This window comes from Pituophis catenifer, unplaced genomic scaffold (assembly GCF_029215685.1).
Source record: "Pituophis catenifer annectens isolate HBS135680 unplaced genomic scaffold, rPitCat1.0.hap2 SCAF_14, whole genome shotgun sequence".
Lineage (NCBI taxonomy): Eukaryota > Metazoa > Chordata > Lepidosauria > Squamata > Colubridae > Pituophis > Pituophis catenifer.
The window spans coordinates 7,476,059-7,502,270 of record NW_027256894.1 but is presented as its reverse complement, the minus strand read 5'-3'; the positions used below and the strand labels follow the sequence as shown (position 1 = coordinate 7,502,270).

The window sequence follows — 26,212 nt, the reverse complement described above, 5'->3', positions numbered from 1 at the left end:
TGCAGATAGCTGATCATTTGCGTCCTTTTTGAGGGTTGTTGTAATTTAGATAAAAGAAATAATGTGAATAAAAAAGGAATCATACAGAGTCAGATATATGGGCTCTGGGGGACCCTCTCTATTCACATTATTATAAGGGGAAGACGTGCTTAGATACATGAACTCTGAGATAACCTCTCTATTCACCTTATTATAAGAGAGGAAAGTGCTTGTTGGAAATTACATTAACAAACAGTTAAACCCCATTAAGTGGTAATATATCTTCTGAGACCTAGATGTCACGAAAGGACCGCCATATGGAAAACATCTGAGTGACCTCACTGTGAATGACACAAAGACCTATATGTTACAAAGAGTTACTTAATCCAATAACCTACCTAAGGCAGCAGTAACTCTCCCATTAGCAACTTTGAGCACTTAAGGAAAAGTTGTGTACCTAAGATAATTTTATAAGCTAAAATTGATGCTTTAAGTAATTAGATGAACACATTATCCAATGTATGTAACCATATAGGGAAAATTGGATGTATGATCTCATGTTAACCATATATGGAAAATATATGATCTCACTGAATCCTTTGTCTTAGAAATGTATAAAACCGTTGTATCAGAGTTCTCTCCTTGTTCAAAACTCCAAGTACAAACTGCCTCTGAACCTTGCACAATAAAACTGTCTCTGGCTAACCCAGGAATGTTGCTTGGTCCTCATCATTCCACAACAGTTGAAGCACGTGGAGGTTTATCTGTGTCCTCAGGGTCACCTGAGTGATGCTAATGGTTCCTGTAGCCTGCAATTTTTTCTGGCAATCCGTTCATACTCGCACCCCATTCAAAGGGAGTTCATTCCAAATTGTATAGCTAAAAGTCTGTAGCGATTCTTAATCATCCAGGTCATGGTTGTCCCAAAGGTGCTTTTTCAGGAGGCAACTCGACTTCCTTGGGTTTTTTAGAACAGACATTGCATTTAGAATGCAATGTCTATTTAAAACAACCACCACCAGATTTTAAGACCAAAAGATCTTGGAATGGGCATCAGAAGGGGAATTAACTTCATTTACCTTCCCGTATCCAAGAGATGAAAGGTGTGGGATTTGCCGATGCGACACACTCCATCACAACAGTCTCTCCAACTACCACGGTGGCATTCTCCGGTGCGGTGACAATGACTACATCACCCATCGTTGGTTGTTGGGGACCTAGGGCAACAAAATTCAGATTTACGTTTTCCCCCTCCATTCCCCAGACACATATTTCAATCAGAAGGAATTCACCAAAAGCAAAAAAAAAAAAAAAAAAAAAAAAAGTTTTCTGAGTCCAGTGTTCAAGCTTTGCATGAGAATGAATTTCTTAGATAGTTAGACAGACTAACACTCTTATAAAATCTACACCATCTACAAATGCTTCCTTCCATTGTGAAAGTTTTCTGGTTTTCAACTTTGGGAACAAAGGAAAGAGAGGAAGGGGAAAGAAAGAAAGGAGGGAGGAAGAGGAGGTTAGGGGTAAATGAAAAGGATGGAAGGGCACAGATGGGAGAAAGGAAAGAAGTTAGTTGAAAGAGTGGGAGAAAATAAAAAGGAGGGATGATCTCAAATCTTGTGAAATTACTAAAGGTAAAGGTTCCCCTCGCACATACGTGCTAGTCGTTCCTGACTCTAGGGGGTGGTGCTCATCTCTGTTTCAAAGCCAAAGAGCCAGCGCTATCCGAAGAAGACGTCTCCATGGTCATGTGGCCGACATGACTCAACGCCAAAGGTGCACGTAACGCTGTTCCCATCCCACCAAAAGTGGTCCCTATTTTTCTACTTGCATTTTTTACGTGCTTTCGAACTGCTAGGTTGGCAGAAGCTGGGACAAGGAACGGGAGCTCACCCCGTTACATGGCACTAGGGATTCGAACTGCTGAACTGTCGACCTTTTGCTCGACAAGTTCAGTGTCTTAGCCACTGAGCCACTGTGTCCCTCTTGAAATTACTACATTTCCCCAAATTTTCACAGTTGAAATTTCAAAGAGTTGGGTACACTTGTAGGAGTTCAGTCATGATGAATTCAACTTGGACTCTGGTTGCTACAAAAACCCTTGTTTTTAGATGCCGGGTGTTCCATCCTTGGACTTCTTTACTCAAAACATTTTTCTCCAATGTCTGAACTTGAAGAAAAAGAACTTTGATTACTTTAAGCAAATACTCTTAAAACTCAGCTATAATTTCTTTTCTTCTTCTGTTCTCTCCTGTCCTCAATTCATTCGCCTTGGGAATTTTTAGCCTAAACCTCTCAAGGCCAGGACAATCTACCATATTAAAGTCACAGAAAAACTTGTGTTAAAAAAACACAACAGGATTCGTTTCTCTCCCTTTTTACCAACTAAGCCATTTTTTACCCAACTCACTTGATTTAAACTTGCATTAAGAACTTTAATGCTAGCATTTATGTTTTTATTTTTTGAGGCAAAGAAAGTACAAGTCTTAGGAAGCGGACAAAAACAATCCCTTGTTTTTAAAAGAGGAAAAACTAAACAAATACTTGGCTGGATTCCTTCCTCCTATTCACACTCCAAATCCACAACTGTTTGGGGAGGAAACAAATGCACATTTAATTCTCAGCCCCCCCCTCTCAGTAATTAAATTTTCTCCCCACCAACCAATTTTCCACCGCTTAAGTTCCTAATTAAATAGGTTCGTGCTTGCAAAATCCTTTGGAGATAAAATAGGAGGGTTCCTAATACAAATCAATGTTTAATTTCTCTCGCCATAGTAGGCTGTCCTCGGGACCCCCGTCATCCTTTTTGGGGTTTTCACAGGGAGTCAAAAAACTCAAAATGTGATGGAAACCCAGCCTGTACTGCCTCTCTTGAACGGCTGTCCAAACCAGTAGCATTTGCAAAACATTTCACGTCAAGGGCTAACTGCCTTCTCGCTTTCTGAGCAACCAGGAAAGAAGGAAAAAATAAATCACAGATGGATCTTTTTTTCCCCTTCTCTTCTCCTGAACAGCTGCTCAAAGCCCGAATCCATCCATCCCCAGGGAGGTTGTGGGTTGCTGGAAAGGGGGATGGGTGGGGGCTTCAACACAATGTCAAGCTTCTGTTCAGGAAAATGGATGAGAAAGTTCACGCCAAGCCTACTTGTTCTATCCGTTTTCTCTCTTCCTCTTGAGATGCTGAGAGCAAGAACCCAAGGGAGATCCAGCACTCTGTCATCAACTTTGACCCCACTAGGGTTGCTGAGAGCCAACATGAATAGTATGTGCCGCACACAAAGTTGTGATGCACTGCAGGGCATGGAATCTCAAACTAGGGCTGGGGAAACTGGATGTGGTCCTTCCATGTAGGGTTAGGTTAAAGAGATAATACCTTCTTCTTCTGTATCAGGAGGAGTCTGGAAGCATCTTTTCTGATTCCCAGCTTTTATTTCCGAATTAAATTTATAGCACTAGCACTACAGCATTTAAGATTCACGTACCACTCCGTAGTGTTTTACAGCACTTCTGAGCGCTTTACAAAATGTCAGCATTTTGCCTCCCGACAATCTGGGTCTTCATTTTACCGATCTCAGAAGGATGGAAGGCTGAGTCAACCTTGAGCCAGTTGGGATCGAACTGCTGACAGTGGGCAGAGTTTGACTGCAATACTGCACTCTAACCGTTAGAGTGCAGTATTGCAGTCAAACTCTGCCCACTGTCAGCAGTTTGATCCTGACCGGCTCAAGGTTGATTGGTAAAATGAGGACCCATATTGGGGCAGGAGCAGTGAGCTGAGGCTTCCCTCCCTCCCAGACGGAGGCTTGGGGCCGTGCAAGAAGCCCGCTTAGGTGGGGAGGGAGTGAAGCGTGCCCCCTTGCCCTGGTGATTCTCACACTGCTCCTTCCCTGGTGGCGGCAGGAGCAGAGGGCTGAGGCTTCCCTCCCTACAAGGGCATGCAGATTGGTGCAGGAGGCTTTCCAGGCCCATAACAGGGCATGGGGGGCCTCATGCAGCGCCCTTGTGCCCCATTTTGGCTTCCAGGTTGGTGCAGGAGGCTTTCCAGGTCCAAAATGGGGTGCAGGGGGGTGCACATTTTGGGGGTTCAGGCATGCGCACGTGCTTTGGGCACTTGGCACTAAAACGGTTAACCATCACTGTACAAGGAAATCAGTGGAGACAATATCATAGATGTGCACCTTTTCCTCAGCAGGGACAGGTGTTCCTTGAGTGAGTGCCTGGCTGTTGGAGATGACGCTCGGAGTTTGCTGCTGGCAGAATTTCATTTCAACTGACAGATCTAATTGCTTGCTGTGGTCATGCCCCACAGAAACATGTTTTCTGCGTCAAATATTTGTACAAGATCAGAGTGTCGGAATAGAACTAGCAGCATGCAAAGCTGCCTTCTTTTCTTCTCTAGGAGAAAGCATGGGGGTAGGAAGAAAGTAGAGGCAAGGGTGGGATTCAGCTGGTTGAGACCAGTTTTGACGAACCGGATGTTAATTTTAATCTGATTTGCCGAACAGGTTGTTCCAAAGACTGGCTGACCCCTCCCACCCCTCCCCGTCCCTCCCAGGAGTCTCCATGCAGCCCGTTTTGGATGCGAGGTAAGTGCAGGGCCCGCGTGGAGGCTCTGGGAGGGTGAAAAATGGGCCTACTGGAAGTCCAGAAACGGGCACGTTTCCAGCCTCCAGAGGCCCTCCAGTGCCCAGGGGAGGCCATTTTCACCTTCCTGGAGGCTCGAGGAAAGTCTCCAGACCCTCGGCAGGGCAAAAACGCCCTCACTCCCGCCATGGTAGAGGAGGCCGAGTAAGCTGTGCCCCCATTGGCCACGCCCACCCAGCAACCGCCCAGTAAACCAGTTGTTAAATTTTTCAATCCCACCACTGAGTAGAGATAGCCATGTCGAGGGTTAGTACCACTTTATAATGCCTTGGTATAAGTCTATAAGACCACACTTGGAATATTGCATCCAGCTTTGGTTGCCACAATATAAAGAAGATGTTGAGACTCTATAATAAGAGTGCAGAGAAGAGCAATAAAGATGATTAGGGGACTAGAGGTTAAAACCCATGAGGAACGGTTGTAGAAACTGGATATGTCTAGTTTAATGAAAGGAAGGAATGGGGGTGACATGATAGCAGCGTTCCAATATCTCAGGGGCTGCCACAAAGAAGAGGGAGTCAAGCTATTCTACAAAGCACCTGAGGGCAGGACAAGAAGCAATGGGTGGAAACTAATCAAGGAGAGAACCATCTCTGAAATAAGCAGAAATTTCTTGACGGTGAGAACAATTAAAGGCAAGTCAGTGGAACGACTTGCCTTGAGAAGTAGTGGGTGCTCCAACACTGGAGGTTTTTAAGGAGAGACTGGAGACCCACTTGTCTGAAATGGTTTAGGTCCCCTGCTTGAGCTGGAAGACCTCCGGGGTCCCTTCCAACTCTGTTATTCTGGTATCTTCTGGTGGCATGTCATGGGAGTTCTGACAGAATGACCACCATGGAGTCATTTGATCACATTAACAGATTAACATAGTTGGGAGGGACTTTGTAGGTCATCTAGTCCAATCCCCTGTCCAAGCAGGAGACTCTGCCCCATTTCTGATAGATGGCAGTCCAGTCTCTTCTTGAAAGCTTTCAGTGATGAAGCTCCCACCGCTTCTGAAGGCAACGTCTGTTCCATGGGTTGATTGCTCCCTGTGTCAGAAAATTTCTCCTTATTTCCAGGTTGAATCTCTCCTTGGTCAGTTTCCATGCATTATTCCTTGTCTGGCCTTCAGGTGCTTTGGAAAATAGCTTGACCCTTTCCTCTCTGTGGTAGCCCCTCAAATATTGGAACACTGCTGTCATGTCTCCCTTGGTCCTTCTCTTCATTAGACTAGCCATGCCAATGACATCTCCCATGACATACTGGAAAACAAACCTCAAATATTGGAACAAGCAGGAGACACTGCCTCAACAGAGGGCAAAATTGTTTTTAAATGTTTTAAACGTTTTAATTGGTAATGAGTTTTAATTGGGCCAAATTTATATATCTTTTAATTGTTTTTTAATATTTGTCCTACATGTTTTTTAATTTTGGCTGTACACCGCCCTGAGTCCTCAGGGAGAAGGGCGGTATAGAAATTAAAAAAAAATAAAAAATAAAATAAATAAATAAACCTTTGGTCAGGAGCCCAACTGGTGAAGCTCTACTTCATTTTTCCTTTTAAGCAATGGAGGGCAGATGGGCACACAGTACTGGAATGCAGGCTCTCCCTGTTTATATTTCTTTAGGGGCTTCCGGAAACAAACAATAAACAATGTAAAAGAATCCGTACCAATATAATGCATGATATAATCTATTTAAAATATGGACGCACCATATTTCCATCGAAACCTTCATGCAGCGCTTGGACAAATTGAATTCCGGCACCAGATTGGATTTAGCAAATTAAATATCTCTATGTAATTTCTCTTGACTTAATTCATAATATTGACTTTTATGAAATGACTCGCCTTCTGCTAATGGAAGAAGAGGTTAATGGGATGTACAAAGGAAAACCCCTTCAGCTGAAAAACCCATCAAAGTCACCCCAAACTAAAGGACTGAGAGCTTTGACCTCAATTTCTCCAGAGGGCAGAAGTGGCGCAGTGGTTAGAGTGCAGCACTGCAGGCTACTTCAGTTGACTGCTAGCTGCAGTTCGGCAGTTCAAATCTCACCAGGGTCAAGGTTGACTCAGCCTTTCATCCTTCCGAGGTCGGTAAAATGAGGATCCAACATTGTTGGTAAAATGAGGACCCAAAATTATTGGGGTTTACAGGCTGATTCTGTAAACTATTGGAGAGGGCTGTAAAAGCACAATGAAGCGATATATAAGTCTAAGTGCTATTGCTATTGCTAAGTAAGATGATAAACTTACTTAATAAACTTATTTGGAGCATATGCACCAAAGACAAATTCCTTGTGTGTCCAATCACACTTGGCCAATAAAGAATTCTAATCTAATCTAATCTAACTGGCTTGCAAAATGAAGAAGACTTCTCTGGTCAGCTATAGTCGGGTTCTGGAATGCCTACAGACATAGCTGACATATTTCCAAGGGTAGCTTCAAAGACATAAAAGACTCTGAACTTGAGGACAAGAATCGGAGAACTTAACCAGAGGTTTCATGTGTCACACCTTGATGTTCGGGTGAAGAACATTATCTGACCAGGGTTACTCTAACACCAACCATCTTCTGCCCCTCAACCACAACTTTTCCATTTCTTCCTGGGTTGGCGAAAACATCTCTTTGCAAAGGCCCCTCCCAGTCTCATTCTGCTTTGGAATGCAGATTCCTAAAAAAATGTCTGGAACTTAATACGGAGCAGTCTGCCCAGCCTTGTGTGTAACATCTGCCTTGTGTGTAACAACTGCTCAAATCCTTGCTACCAGGAAGGCAGAAAACACCACAATATGACCTTTTCAACCTCGGCTTTAAAATAGCATTTAATCCAAGAGAAAAAAAAGCATCCATGCCACCCATCCATAGAAGCAAAACAAAGACCTTTTTTTTTTAAAGCACACAAAGAACGGTTGTAAGAATTGGGTGTGCCTAATCTAGTGAAAGGGAACGCGGTAGCTCAGTGGCTAAGACGCTGAGCTTGTCAGTCGAAAGGTCGGCAGTTCAGCGGTTCGAATCCCTAGTGCCACGTAATGGGGTGAGCTCCCGTCACGTGTCTCAACTTCTGCCAACCTAGCAGTTCGAAAGCACGTAAAAAATGGAAGTAGAAAAATAGGGACCACCTTTGGTGGGAAGGGAACAGCGTTCCATGCGCCTTTGGCGTTGAGTCTTTGGGCAGCGCTGGCTCTTCGGCTTTGAAGCGGAGATGAGCACTGCCCCCTAGAGTCGGGAACGAGTAGCACATATGTGCAAGGGGAACCTTTACTTTTACCTTTTAATCTAGTGAAAAGAAGGATTGGAGTGACATGATAGAAGTCTTCCAATATTTGCGGCAGGGGTGAAATACTCCCAGTTCAGACTGGATCGCCCAATACAGTAGCGATGGTGGCAGGTTGTTGGGAGAACTGGTAGCAAAAATCCCTGCTCCCCTGCCGCCCAGCTGAGCTGCGCAATCATCAGAGGCTTTTTTTTTTTTTACTTTTAAAAGCATTTTTTCTTTGGCCGAAAAAATGCTTTTAAAAGTAAAAAAAAAGCTTCTGATGATCGTGTGGCTGAGCTGGGACCATCAGAGCCTTTTAAAAGCATTTTTTTTACAACCTCTTCGACTGAAGAGGTTGTAAAACAATTAATCAGTGGAATTAATCACAATTAATTCCAGAAGTTGTGTCTGTTCCATCACTGGTTTTTAAGAAAGGACTGGACATGGTATATCTGGAATGGTATAGGGTCTCCTACCTGAGAAGGGAGTTGGACTAGAAAACCTCCAAGTTCTCTTCCAACTCTGTTATTCTTTGTTCTGTGTTCTGCGTATTATACTAATTTTTTCCCACTTTGTTTCGGTCTAACAATGGCTGAAATCCCCAAATCAATCGTTGCCACTGTGTGTAATACACGGAGAAGAAAAGATTTGCACAGCCTCCTTGAAACTCAATAAAAGCTCAGCAAGCTTAACTGGAAAAGATTTTAATTGGGCTTTTGCCCCAAATCTCTTTTGACTTATTCTTTGAGATATGGTGAGAAAGAATGAATCAGAAGAGGTCCTATTTCCTTTCATTTTTGTGTTGTTTGTTCTAAAATAAAATTAAAAAAATTTACAGAAAGGTGTAGGAAAAGGATGAAGGGTAGATGGAAATGAAGAAAAACATTGGAGTCTACCCTGATATGTGATTAAATAATGACGATTTCTGTATAAACTGACCACATTCTAACAACATGAGTTTGATTTTGCAACTGTCGTACAAGCAAAATATCATTATTCAGCTGCAGGAGGAAAGATTTAAGTAACTGCTGAGGATTTCAGCCTAAAACTGCAGCGGGGAAGTCTTTGAAACTGGGTTAGGAATCCTGATTTCCAATTAGTGAAGTTTCTCTTGCTGCTTGATGTGGTAGGGTAGGATTTCCAGGCCAGTACACATTTTCCTAGACAGCAGGCAATAATTCTCTGGAGCCATGGGGAGTTCTTCCAAAAATAAATTAAGGCTTAGGGCAAGGCCGTAGGTTGGGTAAGGGTGAAGATTCCGTTGGATGAATCATTTCATTCATTCATTAATGACAACTCCTGCGATTGCTCAGAATGAGGTCCAACTTACTGAAAAGATGGGAGCATCCTTCAGCTGGAGGATTATGAACTTGGAAAAAATTCAGCAGGGTTGGTTAGTCCTTGGAGGGGAGACATGGTTGGACTCAGAAGTGGGACGAAAGTTGCGTATTGTTGCCAAGAACTGTATGAACAGAATAACGGAGTTGGAAGAGGCCTCAGAGATCTTCTAGTCCAACCCCCTGCTCAAGCATATCATTCCAGACAAATAGCAGTCCGGTCTCTTCTTAAAAGCCTCCATTAACGGAGCGGGGTGTCAAACATGTGTCGTCATGTCGTCGTCACGTGACGTTTAGAATTGTTTAGAATAACAGAGATGGAAAGGACCTTGGAGGTCTCCTAGTCCTACCCCCTGCTTAGGCAGGAAACCCTACACCACTTCAGACAAATGGTTGTCCAATCTCTTCTTAAAAACTTCCAGTGTTGGGAGCATTTACAACTTCTGGAGGCAAGCAGTTCCACTGATTAATTGTTCTCACTGTCAGGAAATTTCTCCTTAGTTCTAAATTGCTTCTCTCCTTGATTAGCTTCCACCCATTGCTTCTTGTTCTGCCCTCAGGTGCTTTGGAGAATAGCTTGATCCACTCTTCTTTGTGGCAACCTCTGAGATATTGGATGACTGCTATCATGTCTCCCCTAGTCCTTCTTTTCATCAAACTAGACATACCCAGTTCCTGCAACCCTTCTTCATATGTTTTAGCCCAGGGATGGGTTCTACTTACCTTTACTACCGGTTCGCAACGGGGCCGTGCGCACGTGCTCACTTCGCTCAAGTGCTCTTCTGCACCAGCGCAGAAGCTTCTGTGCATGCGCAGAAGCGTTTTTATGACATCAGGGTCAGTGGGTGGAGCCTCCCGCCGGTTTTACTACCAGTACTATAGAACCGGTGCAAACCAGGGGCAACCCACCACTGTTTTAGCTGTATTAGGACTTTTTCCCCCTTCGCTAAACCGGGCGGGGTCGGGGTCAGCACATGATGCATCCGGCCGCGAGTTTGACACCCCTGAACCTCTGAAGGCAAATGATTCCACTAATTGTTCTCACTGTCAGGAAATTTCTCTTTGGTTCTAGGTTGCTTCTCTCCCTGATTAGTTTCCACCCATTGCTTCTTATTTTGCTTTCAGCTGATTTGGCAAAAAGGTTGACACCCCCCCGTCTTCTTTCTGGCAGCCCCTCAAATATTGGAACACTGCTATCATGTCACTCCTAGCTCTTCTTTTCACTAGATTAGATGTACCCAATTCCTGCAACCGTTCTTCTTCATAGGTTTTAGCCTCCGGGCCTCTAATCATGTAATAATGATTAATCATCTAATAGTCTAATCATGCCTGAAAGAAAGTTCTGATCAGTCTGCAAATCCACGTTGGAGAAAACCTCGCCAAATCTCTGCAGTTGTGCGTCTGTGTGTTAAACTGTGTTTGTACAAGGAAGGCTGCTTTTGCAGAAGAGAGATTCCATGATCAGCTGCCCTTGGCCACCCCTGATGGCTTTGGAAAGAAGGCAAGCCAGCATGCGGCTTAGCCACCTGCTGGAGATGTCAAGATGTCAACCCTTTCCGAGGTCCCAAACTTTAAAAAGACAGCCAGACAAGAAAAACAGCCAAACCGAGCATTCAGCGTGCACAGATGTGTCTTCTCATCCATATTCTGTCTGCTTTTGCACTGAAGCTGAGGGAGCAAAATGTGAGAAATACATTTCCCTCGGAGGGCTTGGTGACAGTTTAAAACTGCAGTTGTCAATTAAATGCTTTCGGAAACAGAAAAAAAACATGGGGTCCCTGTCATTTTCTTGGCACGAACATACAACCATAATGGAGCCCAGATTTTTAAGTCATTGCAGTCATCAGCCAAAACATCACGTAACCAGACTTGATTTTATGACGGTTTTTCCAATGATTATAAAACAAGTCACTGCAGTTTTAAAGTGGATCATGTGATTGTTAAGCGAATCCCATTCTTCTCTGAATAGGTGGGGTTTTTTCCCCCCAGGAAACCGGCATACGGCACCGGAAACCAGTCAAATTGCAAATTGTGATTCCTTGATTGTCGGATGCTGCAACTGGTTATAAATATGAGCCAATGGCGAAGCACCCGAAAGATAATCATACGACGGTGAGGAAACGGGAAGGTGGCAGTCATAACTTTGAGGATCAGTTGCAAGTAGCTTAAGTCTGTCGGAACTCTGAACAGTTATTAAACAACCAGTTTTAGGTCCAGAATTACCTGTAGCTAAATCTTGGTGGTGGAATTTGGGAGCTGGTTTGCAGGATCTGGGGAGAATTTTATGGTGCAATTGGTAGCACTTTCTCTCCAATGGGTCTCCTACTCTTAATCTCATTTTTAAATCCAACCCTGAATTGTCACCTGCATCCCAGTGCTTCACCAATTGGTCCCCTGTCCTTATTGTTTTTTAAAAATATATATATTATTTATACATTTTTCTTCGGTATACATAAAACTCAATATTCACATTGACAGTGTGTTGTCTGGGCACAATCGATTTTGAATAACGATAACAAAAATTTTAACAATGCTATTTATAACAAGTATCATCAAAACATATTAATAATAATATTTGCTTATCCTTAATTATTCACCTTACATTATTTAATTAAACATTCTTTTCAATTTTAAGTTTCTAACTTCTGCTTCTGTTTTCTAGCCATTGGTAAAATGTCTCCCATGTTAAAAAGTATTCTGTTTCCTCCTTATTCTTAATTTTCATGGTTAATCTATCCATCTCGGCACATTCTAATATTTGCGTTATTACATTTTCCTCCGCAGGGATATCTTCATTTTTCCAATTTTGTACATACGTTTACAGGTTTTGCTGCTGTTAAAACGTGTAAAATCAAGTATGTATTTCCTTTATTGTATTTTTCTAGTAAGATACCCAACAAAAACAATTCTGGTTTTAAGTCTATTCGTTATTTTGCCATTTCTCCTAGCCAAATTCAGATTTTCATCCAATATTTTTTATCCTTTGGGTCCCCAGCCCTTATTGAGAAGACTTCAGCCATTTATAAGCTGCTCGCTCTGGCTTTAGAATATCTGACCAGTCAGTTATCTCAAAAACCCTTTGCAAAATTTTTTGCTGGGATCGTTATATCCATGCAACAGATGGAAGCATCTGAGACTGAAAGAGAGAAACTTTAGAGATAGCCTCCCGTAATTCATCCACCCTGCCCCGCTCCCAAATTTGTAGAATGTACCTTTCAAGAGAGTGAGGGGAGCATCCAGGCTGTAGCGACTTCCTACTGCATTGGTTGCCACGCAACGGTAGGCCCCAGCATCTCCTTCCTGGACATCCGTGATTTGCAGGACACCATGTGGAAGGACGATGAACCTACGAGCCCAAGGATGAAGAGGAAAGATCAATTCCTACGCTGGATCAAGTCAAAACACAAGAACACCCTAGCAAGTGCAGCAAAGATGATACAGGATCTGGAGGCTAAATTAGAACTTCCATTCCCCATGTGTAGAAGGTCTCCTGCCTTGAACAGGGGGTTGGATTAGAAGACCTCTGAGATGCCTTCCAGCCCTATGATTCTATGTTAATAGCAATAGCACCAGTGGTGGGATTCAATTTTTTTTTATTACCGGTTCTGTGGGCATGGCTTGGTGGGATTGGCATGGCTTGGTGGGCGTGGCAAGGGAAGGATACTGTAAAATCTCCATTCCCACCCGACTCCAGGGGAAGGATACTGCAAAATCCCCATTTCCTCCCGATCAGCTGGGACTTGGGAGGCAGAGAATAGATGGGGGCGGGGTCAGTCAGAGGTGATCTTTACCGGTTCACCAAACTACTCAAAATTTCTGCTACTGGTTCGTCAGAACCTGCTGAATACCACCTCTGAATAGTACTTAGGCTTATATATTGTCCCACAGCCCTCTCTAAGCGGTTTACAGAGTCAGCCTATGGCACCCAACAATCTGGGTCCTAATTTTATCAACCTCAGACAAATGGAAGGCTGAGTGAACCTTGAGCTAGTCAGGATCAAACTCCTGGCAGTGGGCAGAATTAGCCTGCAGTACTGCATTCTAACCACCGTGCCACCAAGGCTCCTTGTTCTGTGTTCTAATCCCTCTATGAGTTTCTTAGAGCTGGTCATAGATAGACACACTGGACCATTCTGACAATCCAGAGATAAGCCTGTCAGTTGACACAACTACCTTCAGGCATCAAGCTTAGGCATAGACCACAGCTTGCAAGCCACAACCAGTGAGGCTTAGTAGCTCCAATTTAACTAACTCTGTTGCGTTTGATGCAATGAGTGAGCCCTGCATAATTTACCTTGGTTCTGAAGGCACAGCCTCCTTGTCTTTCTGCCAAGTGATGACCGGAGCAGGCAAACCTTTGATCCGACACTCAAAACGAGCCATGCCATTTTCTGGCACAGATTGGGGTTCTGGATGTTGGAAAAATGGAGGCAAGGCTGTAGTAGGAGGGTGGAGGGGAGGATAACCATTGACAGGAGATCAGAGAAAGAAGAAAGAAAGAAAGAAAGAAAGAAAGAAAGAAAGAAAGAAAGAAAGAAAGAAAGAAAGAAAGAAAGAAAGAAAGAAAAAGGGAGGCATGAGTTACAAGCAGAAGAACAATCCGGCTTTAGACAAAGTTGACCTACTATTGATAATTGCTTTGCGGGTGGTTTTTTTGGTAGAATATTTAGTTTATTCAAGGAAAATTACAATACAAAGCACCAAAATATGAATATTAAAAAATATTTTTTTAAAATAGGGTTAATTTTGGGGATGACTTCGAATTGAAGAAGGATTCTTATTAAAACAACCTGTTTTGGGTATGGTCAAACATCAAACATTACATATAAAATTGCGTTTTCTCTGAATAAGACAGAATAATTGAGAACTGGGTCTGCTTGGGATAAATTATAGGAATGATACAAAAATATTTTCTTTTCATTCTGCCTTTTACTCTTCTTGCTGCATGTGGTTTCCCCCAGTAGTGAGTTTCAAATCCCGGAGCTACCGGTTCGCTATTGCATCCGCAGAGCATTTTTGATGACATCTGGGTGGGTGGGAGGAGCCTCCCGCCGCCGGCACTACCGGTTTGCCGGAACCGGGGCGAACTGGTAGCAACCCACCACTGTTTTCCTGTTGTCTTATCTTTTGCATTCTGATACGCCTATTGACCGATCAATCAATCCATAATCCACAATAATACTTTAAGGAGAGGGGGAAAAATGAATTCCTTAGGAGGTTCTTGTTTGGATGGCACAATCTCTGTAAATTGGGTACAGTTTTTTTTTTTTTATGAAGACCGTGAAAATAAAACGCCAATTTCACTCAAATCAGGAGATTTACTTTACTGTGTACATTTCCTTGGACAACAAGAAACTATTTTTTGTCCTTTAAAGCTAGCAGAGGGAGTATCAAATTTCAGACGGGTTTCGCTTCCTTGCCTGGCTATTTAACCTGTCAAACAAGTTTTGCTAATGGACGCAGATTAATAAAATAGGCTCTATGGATAAGTCGCTTACATAAATGATGCATGGGCCATTAGAATGAAATGTGATCCGGATTTATTGAAACGGTTGTGTTTCTTCCTATATAGGTTGTCCTTGACTTATGACCACAATTGAGGCCAGAACAGGGGCAGGTTTCAAAACCTGTCGCTACTGGTTCGCTCGTGGGTGCGCGCCCATTCATGCGCGTAACACTTCTGCACATGCGCAAAAGCGTCCAGGCGGGTGGGCAGAGCCTCCCGCCACCGCGGCTACCGGTTTTCCCGAACCGGGGCGAACCGGTAGCAACCCACCACTGGGCCAGAACCTCTGTTGCTAGATGAGGTGATTGTTAAACGAGGCATGCACCGTGACCTTTTGCCATGGGGGTTAAGCGAATGACTGCCATCGTTCAGTGAATCCTGTGGTCATTAAGCAAATCAGGCTTTCCCCATTGACTTTGCTTGTCGGATGCCGGCTGGGAAGGTCACAAATAGTGATCACATGACCACTGGGACACTGCAAACTGTCATAAATACACACCAGTTGTCAAGCGCCCGAATTTTGATCATTAAATAAACAGAGATCCAGTTGTTCTGACCAAATACGACAAACCCTCTGAAGTTAACTCAAAAGATTCCTTTATTAGGAGCGCCGGCAGTCCCAGCAAAAAATTTCTCTCTCACCTCAGGCTAACAAGTCTGTCTGGCAGGGAGATTAATAATTGTCTGCCACACCTATTCATCTCCGCCCCCCTGCCTTTTATCCCCAGAGCTAGGGCGGTGGCTCTTCCGTCCCAAGGATCAGCCCATAGATTTCCACTGCTCTCCTCTCCTCTGCCTTCTGTGTCTGCGCGTCAGGCACTGGACCCAGCTGTTCCACCTCTTCCTCATCAGCCACCTCCAGATTTGGGGGTTGTTGACTCCCCATCTGAGAGCTAATGGACGGCCCAGGCTCTGCCTCTGTCTCTCTCTCTCTGACAGCTCCATACCCTCTTCCCCCTCGGAGCTCTCAGGTTGCCTTGATGCTGACCCTGACTCCCACACCTCCTCCTCATCTGATTCGGCTGCTCGCTTGAAAGGCTCTTGTAACAAATTGCAGAGGACAGTTACTCACAAGATTCTCGGAGCATCAGAGTTTGGCCAGTGACGGACCCAAACGGGCCCTGAGTGGTACAAGAATAATTTCCTTCCACGCTGGAGCCTCCTGAGTGGTTGTCGTGTTTCACAGCTGCTTCGATTGATGCGATCAACAAAGAACCATTGGGGAGGACACGGAGGTTGTCTGCTTCTCTCAGCGGATGCCCGTTCTTCTTCCACATAATATTGGAAAACTGCTCACCGGATGGAAAGGAACGGAGACCTAGCCTTAGGAAGAAGAAAGGGAGCAAGGAAGCGACAAGGGAAGAGAAAAGATTACTCAGTGCTGAGAACCAAGAATGTGCAAGAAGCTCAACTCAACCCTGCCTTGATTTTGTTTGGTATAAGTGGAGCAGAGACCAACTCTAGCGAGCTTTCAAGATTCTGTCATTATTACCCTACATTGATGTTTCTCAACGTTGGTGTTGTGGCCTGCCGGTCAGACAGTGAGGAGGTTGGGGAGAAACTTGGGCCAGTCCTGAAAGCTGGGGAAAGCTCAGACAAGGGCTCTGCATCGGAGGCAGAGAGGGAGGTAGACAGCAGCGAGACAGAGGAACAACTGGAGCCTGTTCCCAGTGCGCGCATGTACAAAGCTGCCAGAAGACAAGAACAACTCAGAAAGCAGGGTCGACTTGGGAGTAAAGCCACACTTTGCAGGTGATTGGCCCCTCCCATAGGAAACAAAAGAGGAGAGAACAGGGAGTGGGCTTTTGCAGGAAACAATTCGTTCATTCTGTGACTCTGAGACTTTGTTCCAAGTTTTGCCTTGTACTGTGGTTGGAAACAAGTTACGTGGCAGCTTGCCAAATGAGATAAGGTGTGTTGAGAAATATTCCTTTGAAAAACTGTTTGGACAAACCTTGCTGACTGTGAATGAACGTAATTCACAGCTGTGTAAATAAAAGAGGTTTTGCCAGTAATTCCTGCCTCCTGCTTGTTAAGGGAGCCTTGGTCAGAACAGTTGCTGACCTTAAGACCCGTGAACTTCCAAACCAGAATTTTTCTTACTGGGAATTACAGAAAGAAAATATAAGAAAGATACAAATTATTTATTACTGCATATACTCACAGCGGCACGAATAGCCTTCGCTCAAAAATGGAAAGAGAAAGATATTCCAACTGAAGAGGAAATATTACTGAAAGTCTTTAATTGTGCAGAAATGGACAGACTCACTTTGGAACTCAAGGATAAAAACAAAAATAAGTGTCAGCTTTGGAAGCCATATTAGGCCGGAAGCTCCAATGCTGCCACCTTCTCGTGTGTGGGAAAGTAGGAGGGGGGATTAAGGAGAGGGGTTGTTAGTAGACATAATAGCATTCTTCCTGTCGGTCAAGGTCAGGACGGTCTGGCATCTGGAGAAGAAGTGGTCAGGGGGCTGGATTGAGATGGAACGGAGATTGATTGGAGCATGTGATCGACTGGGGGGGAAAGAGGATGGTTTTGGGAGATTTGACTTACTGAAGGAAAACCCGGGCTTTTCAGATTTGGGTTTTCCCAGATGTGCCAGTTTGCCTATTCTAGTAAAGAGAACTTTGGAAAATGCTTGCTTCTGCGTCTTTACTTGGAGTTGGGGTTTTTCTGGAACGCTGACACTAAGTACTACAAAATCTGGGAACAATTTTATGATTGGATAGATAACAAGAGGGTAGCCAAGACAAATGTATAGTGTTAGAACAAAAATATAGATGTTATTATAGATAAATGTATGCTTAAGAGAAGAATAAATATACAGAAATAAGGGAAAAAGTATTAATATCATATTATCTTTAAATAATGAACAAAGCTAAAGAACTATATATTTATACGAGTACTAATATTATTGTAAAGTGACGGAGGATGCTTGGAACCAGTGATGTCATATCTATGTCCAATGTTTTTTAATTTTGTATTATTAATAAAAAACTTTTTTAAAAAAAGACCTGGGAACTTCAACTGCCAGAATTCCCCAATCATGCATGGGGAATTTTGAAAGTTGAAGTCCACAGGTCTTAAGGTGCGCCAAGGTTGAGAAACATTGCCCTAAAACAATAAAGCAGGATTCCTGGAATCCTGACAGTGTCTTTTTCTTGACCGGACCTACCTCAAAGGGCTGACCTCAGGAAACAGACTGCAACTCAGCTCCAACATCTCACTGGGGTTGAGGGTCATTTGTCCAGTTCCAGAGCCGCAACTCAACTCCAAGGCCTGCACTCGAGAGGGTTCTCCTGTAGAGAAATGAGACAACCCCCCAACTCATGTTAACCCATGGTTTGTAAAATTACAGTCTACGGAACTGGTCCGAATGGGCCAAATTCTCACAAGTGCATAAATCAAAACGCAGCAGGCCCATTCCAGCTCAGTGTGTTGAGTAAGCACAGATCAAGGTTTTTAAGAAGAGACAAACGTTGTCCAATTATTTGCTTGAGCAGGAGGCTGGAGGAGAAGAACTCCAAGGTCCTTTCCAATTCTGTTATTCTGTTATAAGGGCTCATTGGGGGAAAAAGTGGAGTTTTCTTGACAAGTAGGTAAATGATTTCTTTGCAAATAAAAACGAGGCATGCTATTGGAGAGAGGGGGTGAGGGAGGGGCTGAGAGAGAGATGAAGAGAGAGAGAAAGAGAGATGGAGAGAGAGGGATGGAGATGAAGATGGAGATGGAGAGAGAGAGAGAGAGAAAGATGGAGAGAGAGAGAGAAAGAGACAGATGGAGATGAAGATGGAGAGAGAGATGGAGAGACAGAGAGATAGAGAGCACACTGCTACAAGAAGAGGGGATCCGATCAACCTATTCTCCAAAGCACCTGAAGATAGGACAAGAAGTAACAGATGGAAACTCATCAAGGAGAGATCCAACCTAGAACTAAGGAGAAATTTTCTGACAGTGAGAACAATCAACCAGTGGAATGGCTTGTCTTCAGAAGCTGTGGGTGCTCCATCACTGAAGGCTTTCAAAAAGAGACTGTACAGCCATTTGTTTGAAATGTGATAAGAGTCTACTGCTCGAGCAAGGGATTGGACCATAAAACCTCTGAGGTTCCTTCCAACGAATAGAATAGAATAGAATAGAATAGAATAGAATAGAATAGAATAGAATAGAATAGAATAGAATAGAATAGAATAGAATAGGAGTGGTGAAATCCAAATTTTTTTACTACCGGTTCTGTGGGCTTGGCTTGGTGGGTATGGTGTGGCTTGGTGGGCATGGCAGGGGAAGGATACTGCAAAATCTTCATTCCCGCCCCACTCCAGGGGAAGGATACTGCAAAATCCCCATTCCCACCCTACTCCTGGGGGAAGGATATTGCAATACCACCAGCCAGAGGTGGTATTTGTCAATTCTCCAAACTACTCAAAATTTCCACTACCGGTTCTCCAGAACCTGTCAGAACTTGCTGGATTTCACCCCTGGTAAAATATGGAATGGAATGGAATGGAATGGAATGGAATGGAATAGAATAGAATAGAATAGAATAGAATAGAATAGAATAGAATAGAATAGAATAGAATAGAATAGATATTGGAATGGAGAAGAGAAGAGAAGAGAAGAGAAGAGAATTCTTTATTGGCCAAGTATGATTGGACACACAAGGAATTTGTCTTTGGTGTATATGCTCTCAGTGTACATAAAAGGGAAATATACATTCGTTAAGAAGCATAAGGTACAACACTTAATGATAGTCATAGGGTACAAATAAGCAATCAAATCATACTAGGAAACAATCAATATAAATCATAAGGATACAAGCAAGAAAGTTACAGTCATTCAGTCATAAGTGGGAGGAGATGGGTGATAGGAAGAAAATAATAGAATATTATTCTATATTCGAGGCGTTCACCCTTTTATGGTAGAGTTGGCCCAACACATTTCTGTATTTTTTTTCTCCAAGAACTCATGGTGACTGTTTTGTCACGCTGATGAGGTGCATGGAAGGGAAGAAGAAAGAAAAAAGAAGAAGAAAGAAAAAGAAAGAAGACCTGTCTGTATTCTACCAACCCAACAGAAGGAATTCTATGCATTTGGCCTCCTAGAATTCCTGTCTCCTGCGGTGACCCACATAGTTGTTTAACACAAGGCTGGAGTTATTTATTGGCTTTATTTTTATCACTCTCCCCAAAGAGCCTCTGTCTCTGTCTTTGTCTTATATGCTGATTCCATTTAAGCAGATTTTAGAAATATGCCAAAGGTGCTTTTTTTTTTCCCAAGAGGCAACCGGTAGGTTAAGTAATCACCTAACCAGCCTAAAAATATTTTCCTTCAACTAGAGAGAGAACTTTCCCAGGCCTGCTTGCCAAGAATCTTTTAGCTGATGCAACTCCAGAATAACCCTTGTACTTTGGACAGGTGTTCTCACCCCAGCCGGTATAATAAAGTCAAATCTCTCGCGCGCATTCAAGTTCGGCTTCTGATGACATCAACGGTCACACCCAGAATAGTTTTCTTGGCAACGAGCCAGAGGCTTTTTTTAAATCACTGTCTTCTTCCAAGAATTTTTTTTTTGGCTTCCCATTCATCCTGCATCCCTTGGGATCCCAGCTCCCCCCAATGAGGTCTCTCCTGTCTAGCTTTCTGAGATTAATAAAGATCCACCAGGTGCAGCTACTAGTTGGAAATGTTGCTCGAAGAGAAATTTTTCAAAAAAGTTCTCTCCCCTCTCCCCTTCTTTCTTCTGAATAAATCTAACCCTGTCTTTGTCACTTTGACAAAGTGACACAGTGATGGCTAACCTTTTTCTCTTCCAAAGGCATGTGTGCATGCGTGTGTGCTGGCACCCATAATGCATTGTGCATGCCCCCGTGCGTGCATGCACAACCCTCCCACACATGTGCATGTCATCCCCCTGTGCATGCGCACGAGGAGTGGGATTCAAAAATTCTAGCAATCTGCACCACAATGGGGGGGGGAACATGATGTTTTCGCCCTCATCGGGCTCCAGAGGCTTTCCTTAGTCTCCGGGAGGGCAAAAACAGCTTCCCCTGGGCTACAGAGGCCCTACAGAGGCCGGAAACAGGGCCATTTTTCAGACTTCTGATATTTCCGGTAGGCTCATTTTTCGTCCTCCCCAGGCTCCAGGGGCTCTTTCTGAACCTTTGGGAGGGCAAAAACGGGTTCCCCCAGGCTCCGGAGGGCCTCCGGAGGCCAGAAACAGACCTGCTTCCACACTTCCGGAACATGCACACTACTTCCCACCACGCTCCCCCTGCCCCTGCGCATGCACGTGCAAACCCTGTGCATGCACATGCATCTCCTGCATGCGTCCCGCTCGTTGCACATCCCAAAAATCAGCTTTTCGGCGGGAGGCGCACACATGCATGTGCAGTGGACATGAGCTGGGTGATAGTTAGCATGCCCGCAGAGAGGGCTATGCATCCAGCTGTGGCACATGTACCATAGGTTCACCATCACGGGTGTCAACTTGCAAAGCTTTCAAGTTGCCATGAGCAGGAGGGAGGGAGAACTGATAGAGCTGATTGATTTCCCTAACTGAAGTGCATTCCATACATTCTTCCTGACCGCAATCAGAAGGAGGGTGTTGGATTTCACAGCCAGCCAAAGTGGTTAATTGGAGAATGTGATTTATGACATGGCCAGAGAGGAGGGGAGAGACAGGGTCATAGGGGAACGTAAATCTACGTGGGATTAGTTCTAACTGCATCCGAATATTGCCGAAATGGTGCTCCTAATAAATGACTATTTCTTTTGAAGTTTGGCTCATGAATTAATTAGGGCATCTTTTGGAAACTTCACAACGGGAACATCCTATCCAAGTATTTTGCCAGAAAACATCAACCATAAACTCCATTCTACAGTTCCTAATTTGCAAAAAATTCAGCAACCGGTTCCCAGTGGTTCAACAGAAACCACAACCACAATCCAGAAGGCTACAAATTTATGCACATGTATTTGCTCAACTCGTAGCAAGCTGAATAACTCTGAGCCTCAATCGGTCCGAGCTGTAAAATGGACCTTTTTTATTTTTAAAAAGTGGAGTGACACAACTCAGCTGCTCTTCGACATTTCCAGTTAACATGCTATTAGTCATGTCCTAATTGCTTATTTTTGTATTGTCCAATTTGTGTCTTTACCCTTTAGAAAGATTTTCCTGAGAATCATTTTACAGCATACTAAAAAAAAATAATAATTACAATCCATTGATCTCTCACTCAGCCTCAGGGCACCTCACCTGTAAAATATGTGTATTTAATATACTCGCCCTTCATCACTTTGGTATTGAAATCTCCAAATGATAATTCCTGATTGTTGATGGAACATAAAGAAACTAGCAGAATTAATTCCTTTAAACCACTGCTGCCCAATTTTTCTCCTTGTCTGAATACACTGAGATTATTTTGCAAGATTTATTTGTTCTCCAGAAACTAAAGATACTTTTACAGTAGTGGCCAAAATTGTGGAAACCTTTTGGGAAAAGTGTATTTTCTAAAACTAGCTAATAACACCACTTTCTTTTGGAGTAGTTGTACCCTAAAATTATATATCAATGGAAAGATAATTTAATCAAGAATGTAATGCAATAACTTTTATGAAGGATTTATAAATTAGAATAGCAGTTACAGTATAAAGAAGAAAAGTGAAACACGTAGAAAAAATGAGATCTACACAAATTATCACATCAGTTAATACTTAGTTGAGTAACCTTTAGCATGAATGACGGCCTTACAACGTCTTCCCATGGAGTGAACCAAGCCTTTTAGTTCTGCAGCTGTTCTAATGTGAAACCAAGATTGAATGATGGCTTCTATTAACTAGGTTTTATTGCTGGGTCACTTCTGACTAACAAGTTTCTTTAGTCGACTCCATAGGTTTTCAATTGGATTAAGGTCTGGGCTATTCCCAGGCCATTCCAGCAGTGGAATACTGTAGGATTATCTTGAAACTCAAAAAAAAAAAAAAAAAAAAGTAGTGTTAACAGCCATCATACTTCAAAAATACACTTTTCCAAAAAGTTTTTCACAATTTTGGCCACTACTGTATACGTAGCTCTTCATCTGTACAACAACAATCTTGCAAAGTTAGGATGAGAGACAGCCCAGGGACCCTCCATGGTTGAAGCTGGACTTGAACCTGGGACAATACCATTTTTTTTACATGGCCTTTGGATAAGAAATTCACAGTTCCTTAGCTTTTGCTGAGATTTTATGAAAAGCTTCAGGACTGACATCTCTCAACTCTGATGTTTGGGGCACAGGAAAATGGTCTCTTTTGTGGATTAAAAGAAGACACGGATTCCAAAGCATCAGAAGACAAGAAACAATGGATGGAAACCAGCCAAGGAGAGAAGCAACCTGGAATTAAGGAGAAACTTCCTAACAGGGAGGACAATTAACCGGTGGAACAGCTTGCCTCCAGAAATTGTGGGTGCTCTTATCACTGGAGACTGGACAGCCATTTGTCTGAAACGGTATCAGGTCTCCTGCTTGAGCAGGGGGTAGGACTAGAAGGCCTTCAAGGTCCCTTCCAGTTCTATTCCAATTGACACTGGATCTCAATCCTTTTTGGGAATGAACACAGATAAAGCTGTCCTAAAAGGGTGCCTTAGCAAAGGAGACAGCTGATTAGAGTAAATAAAACCTTGGTCTTCAGAGTGTAGAGCAGACAAACAAATGATAACTCCCCTGCAGAACAAAAGCCACCACAAAACTCATCCAAAGATTTGTATCTTCTGAGCTAACATGCAAGAGGTCCCAAACCTCTAAAAGAATAAATTGCAACAAACATGAATACCGCATTCAGTTTTGGTCGCCACGATGTAAAAAAGATGTTGAGGCTCTAGAAAGAGTGCAGAGAAGAGCAACAAAGATGATTAGGGGACTGGAGGCTAAAACATATGAAGAACGGTTGCAGGAACTGGGCATGTCTATTTTAATGAAAAGAAGGACTAGAGGAGACATGATATTGGATAAGTCTTCCAATATCTCAGAGGTGACACAAAGAAGAGTGGGTCAAGTTATTCTCCAAAGCACCTGAGGGCAGGACAAGATGCAATGGATGGAAACTGATCAAGGAGAGAAGAAGGAGAAACTTCTTGGCTAGTTAGAACAATTAATCAATGGAACAACTTGCTTCCAGAAGTTGTGAATGCTCCAACACTGGAAGTTTTTAAGAAGATGTTGGATAACCATTTGTCTGAAATGGTATAGCGTTTCCTGCCTAAGCAGGGGGTTGGACTAGAAGACCTCCAAGGTCCCTTCCAACTCTGTTATTCTATTCTAACCTGTCTGTTGCCTCTTCTCTTTTAGCAATGTCTGACTTCCATGTAAGTTGTTCCACTGATTAATTGTTCTAACTAGCTAAGAAGTTTCTCCTTAGTTCTAGCTTGCTTCTCTCCTTGATCCCTTCCAACTCTGTTATTCTATTCTATTCTACACCCAATTGATTCCTTTAAGTTTTGCACAAACCATTTTGCATTTTTTGCTCAAGTTATTAGGGGAACCAAAGCCAGGAGTGCAGAATACTTCATGAGACCCTTCTCCGTGGAAAGATCTCAAATTCTGAAACTCCCAGTTGCAGCGTCCCAGAATCGTGCAATCACTTTTTGCAACCTTCTTGACGAGAGAAGTCAAAGGGGAAGCCAGGTTCTCTTTTGTGAACTGTGTTACCAACTTAACAACTGCAGTGATTCTCGTAACAACCGTTGCAAGGAAGGTCCTAAAATGGAGCAAAATTTGCTTAACAGCGGTCTCGCTTAGCAACAGATATTTTGAACTCAATTGTGGTCGTAAACTGAGGTCTACCTATATTCAGATTCATATAAAAGCAGTCAGCGTAGGGGGATGGGGGCAGGCTTTATTTTAGAGATAATCACATCAGGAAAACAAACCGGAGCCTATAACGTTGCTTTAAGAATTAGGTAGTCATTATGCTAATGCATCTCATCTTCACATTGACCTGAGTGTGTTAATCTACCTAAGATCTAGCTTCTATTTTCTGACTCAAATGTTCTCTTCAGGAACAGAATGTACTTGTCCTCCCATCAGGTAGAGCACCTACTGACATCACCTGCTTTTCTGGAACATTTTCCATCTCTCAAGAACAGCCTAGGGTGGGTCATAAGGATCTATTTAGAACAGGGTTTCCCAATTTCCCGGGCCGCAGCCCACTACCGGGCCATGGCCTGTTTTGAACTGGGCCACGAAAGGGGGGGGAGTGCATGCAGCTCCATTTACACAAGCAGCGGGCAAGCGTGCATATAGCTGCTACTCTCGCATAACAATTCTTTCTCCTTTCCCCCTCTTGATAGTCTGGCAAAGTTTGGAGATCGCTGATTTAGAATTTTGGAAATCTAGTAGATCTGGGAATTCAGACCATTAAAGACCTTCAAGGTCCCTTCCAGATTCTGTTCTGTTCTGTTCTGTTCTGTTCTATTCCTTTTCCTATTCTACTCTACTCTACTCTACTCTACTCTACTCTACTCTACTCTACTCTACTCTACTCTACTCTACTCTACTCTACTCTACTCTACTCTACTCCACTCCACTCCACTCCACTCCACTCCACTCCACTCCACTCCACTCCACTCCACTCCACTCCTATTCCATTCCAATTCCAATTCCAATTCAATCCTATCCTATCCTATCCTATCCTATCCTATCCTATCCTATCCTATCCTATCCTATCCTATCCTATCCTATCCTATCCTATCCTATCCTATTCTCTATTCTATTCTTTCATTCTCCTACCCCCGTGATGGTGAACCTATGGCATGTGTGCCAAAGGTGGCAGGCAGAGCCCTCTCTGCTGGCATGCACACCGTCGCCCCAGGTCAGATCTCCATGGCGTTTCTTTCGTGAGCTTCTGTTTCCCTGAAAATGACGAAAGAGAAGTTCATGAAAGAAAAATATCTTACATCTTGCCATGCTGCCAGTGTTGGGGTGCCCCGCCTCCCGCCGGCCAGCTGGCTTTCGGGTCTCTGCTACACATGTGTACGATCGTGCATGCCCAAACATGCGCACGCTCACGCATATCCACATATGTGCATGCACACCTTTCAGTTTGGGCATGCATGCAGAATTTGGGCACTCAGTGTCTAAAAGGTTCACCATCACTGCACTGTCTTGTCTTCTCCTGTCCCGTCCCGTCCCGTCCTAATCCCGTCTCATCCCATCCTAACCCTAACCCTAACCCTAACCCTAACCCTAACCCTAACCCTAACCCTAACCCTAACCCTAACCCTAACCCTAACCCTAACCCTAACCCTGTCCTGTCCTGTCCTGTCCTGTCCTGTCCTGTCCTGTCCTGTCCTATCCTATCCTATCCTATCCTATCCTATCCTATCCTATCCTATCCTATCCTATCCTATCCTATCCTATCCTATCCTATCCAGTTTCAAGATGGTAGCTGGGTTCTTTCTCTTAATCTATTTGCACCATGGGTTGGGGTAACACTTTGCCCCAGAAGACAGTTTGATGCCATGTACAA

At 43.5% G+C, this 26,212-nt stretch overlaps 1 protein-coding gene across 1 annotated transcript in view; it reads right to left on the bottom strand.

Moving 5' to 3' along the window:
• IGDCC4 (immunoglobulin superfamily DCC subclass member 4) overlaps positions 1-26,212 on the bottom strand; it is a 125,521-nt gene that overhangs the window by 33,542 nt on the left and 65,767 nt on the right. The window contains exons 2-6 of the mRNA XM_070953469.1: positions 17,880-18,003; positions 15,776-16,026; positions 13,492-13,633; positions 12,410-12,543; positions 1,059-1,196 (exon numbers count right to left, since the gene is read on the bottom strand). Coding sequence (XP_070809570.1) covers positions 1,059-1,196; positions 12,410-12,543; positions 13,492-13,633; positions 15,776-16,026; positions 17,880-18,003 — 789 coding nt within the window. The remainder of the gene's footprint in view (positions 1-1,058; positions 1,197-12,409; positions 12,544-13,491; positions 13,634-15,775; positions 16,027-17,879; positions 18,004-26,212) is intronic.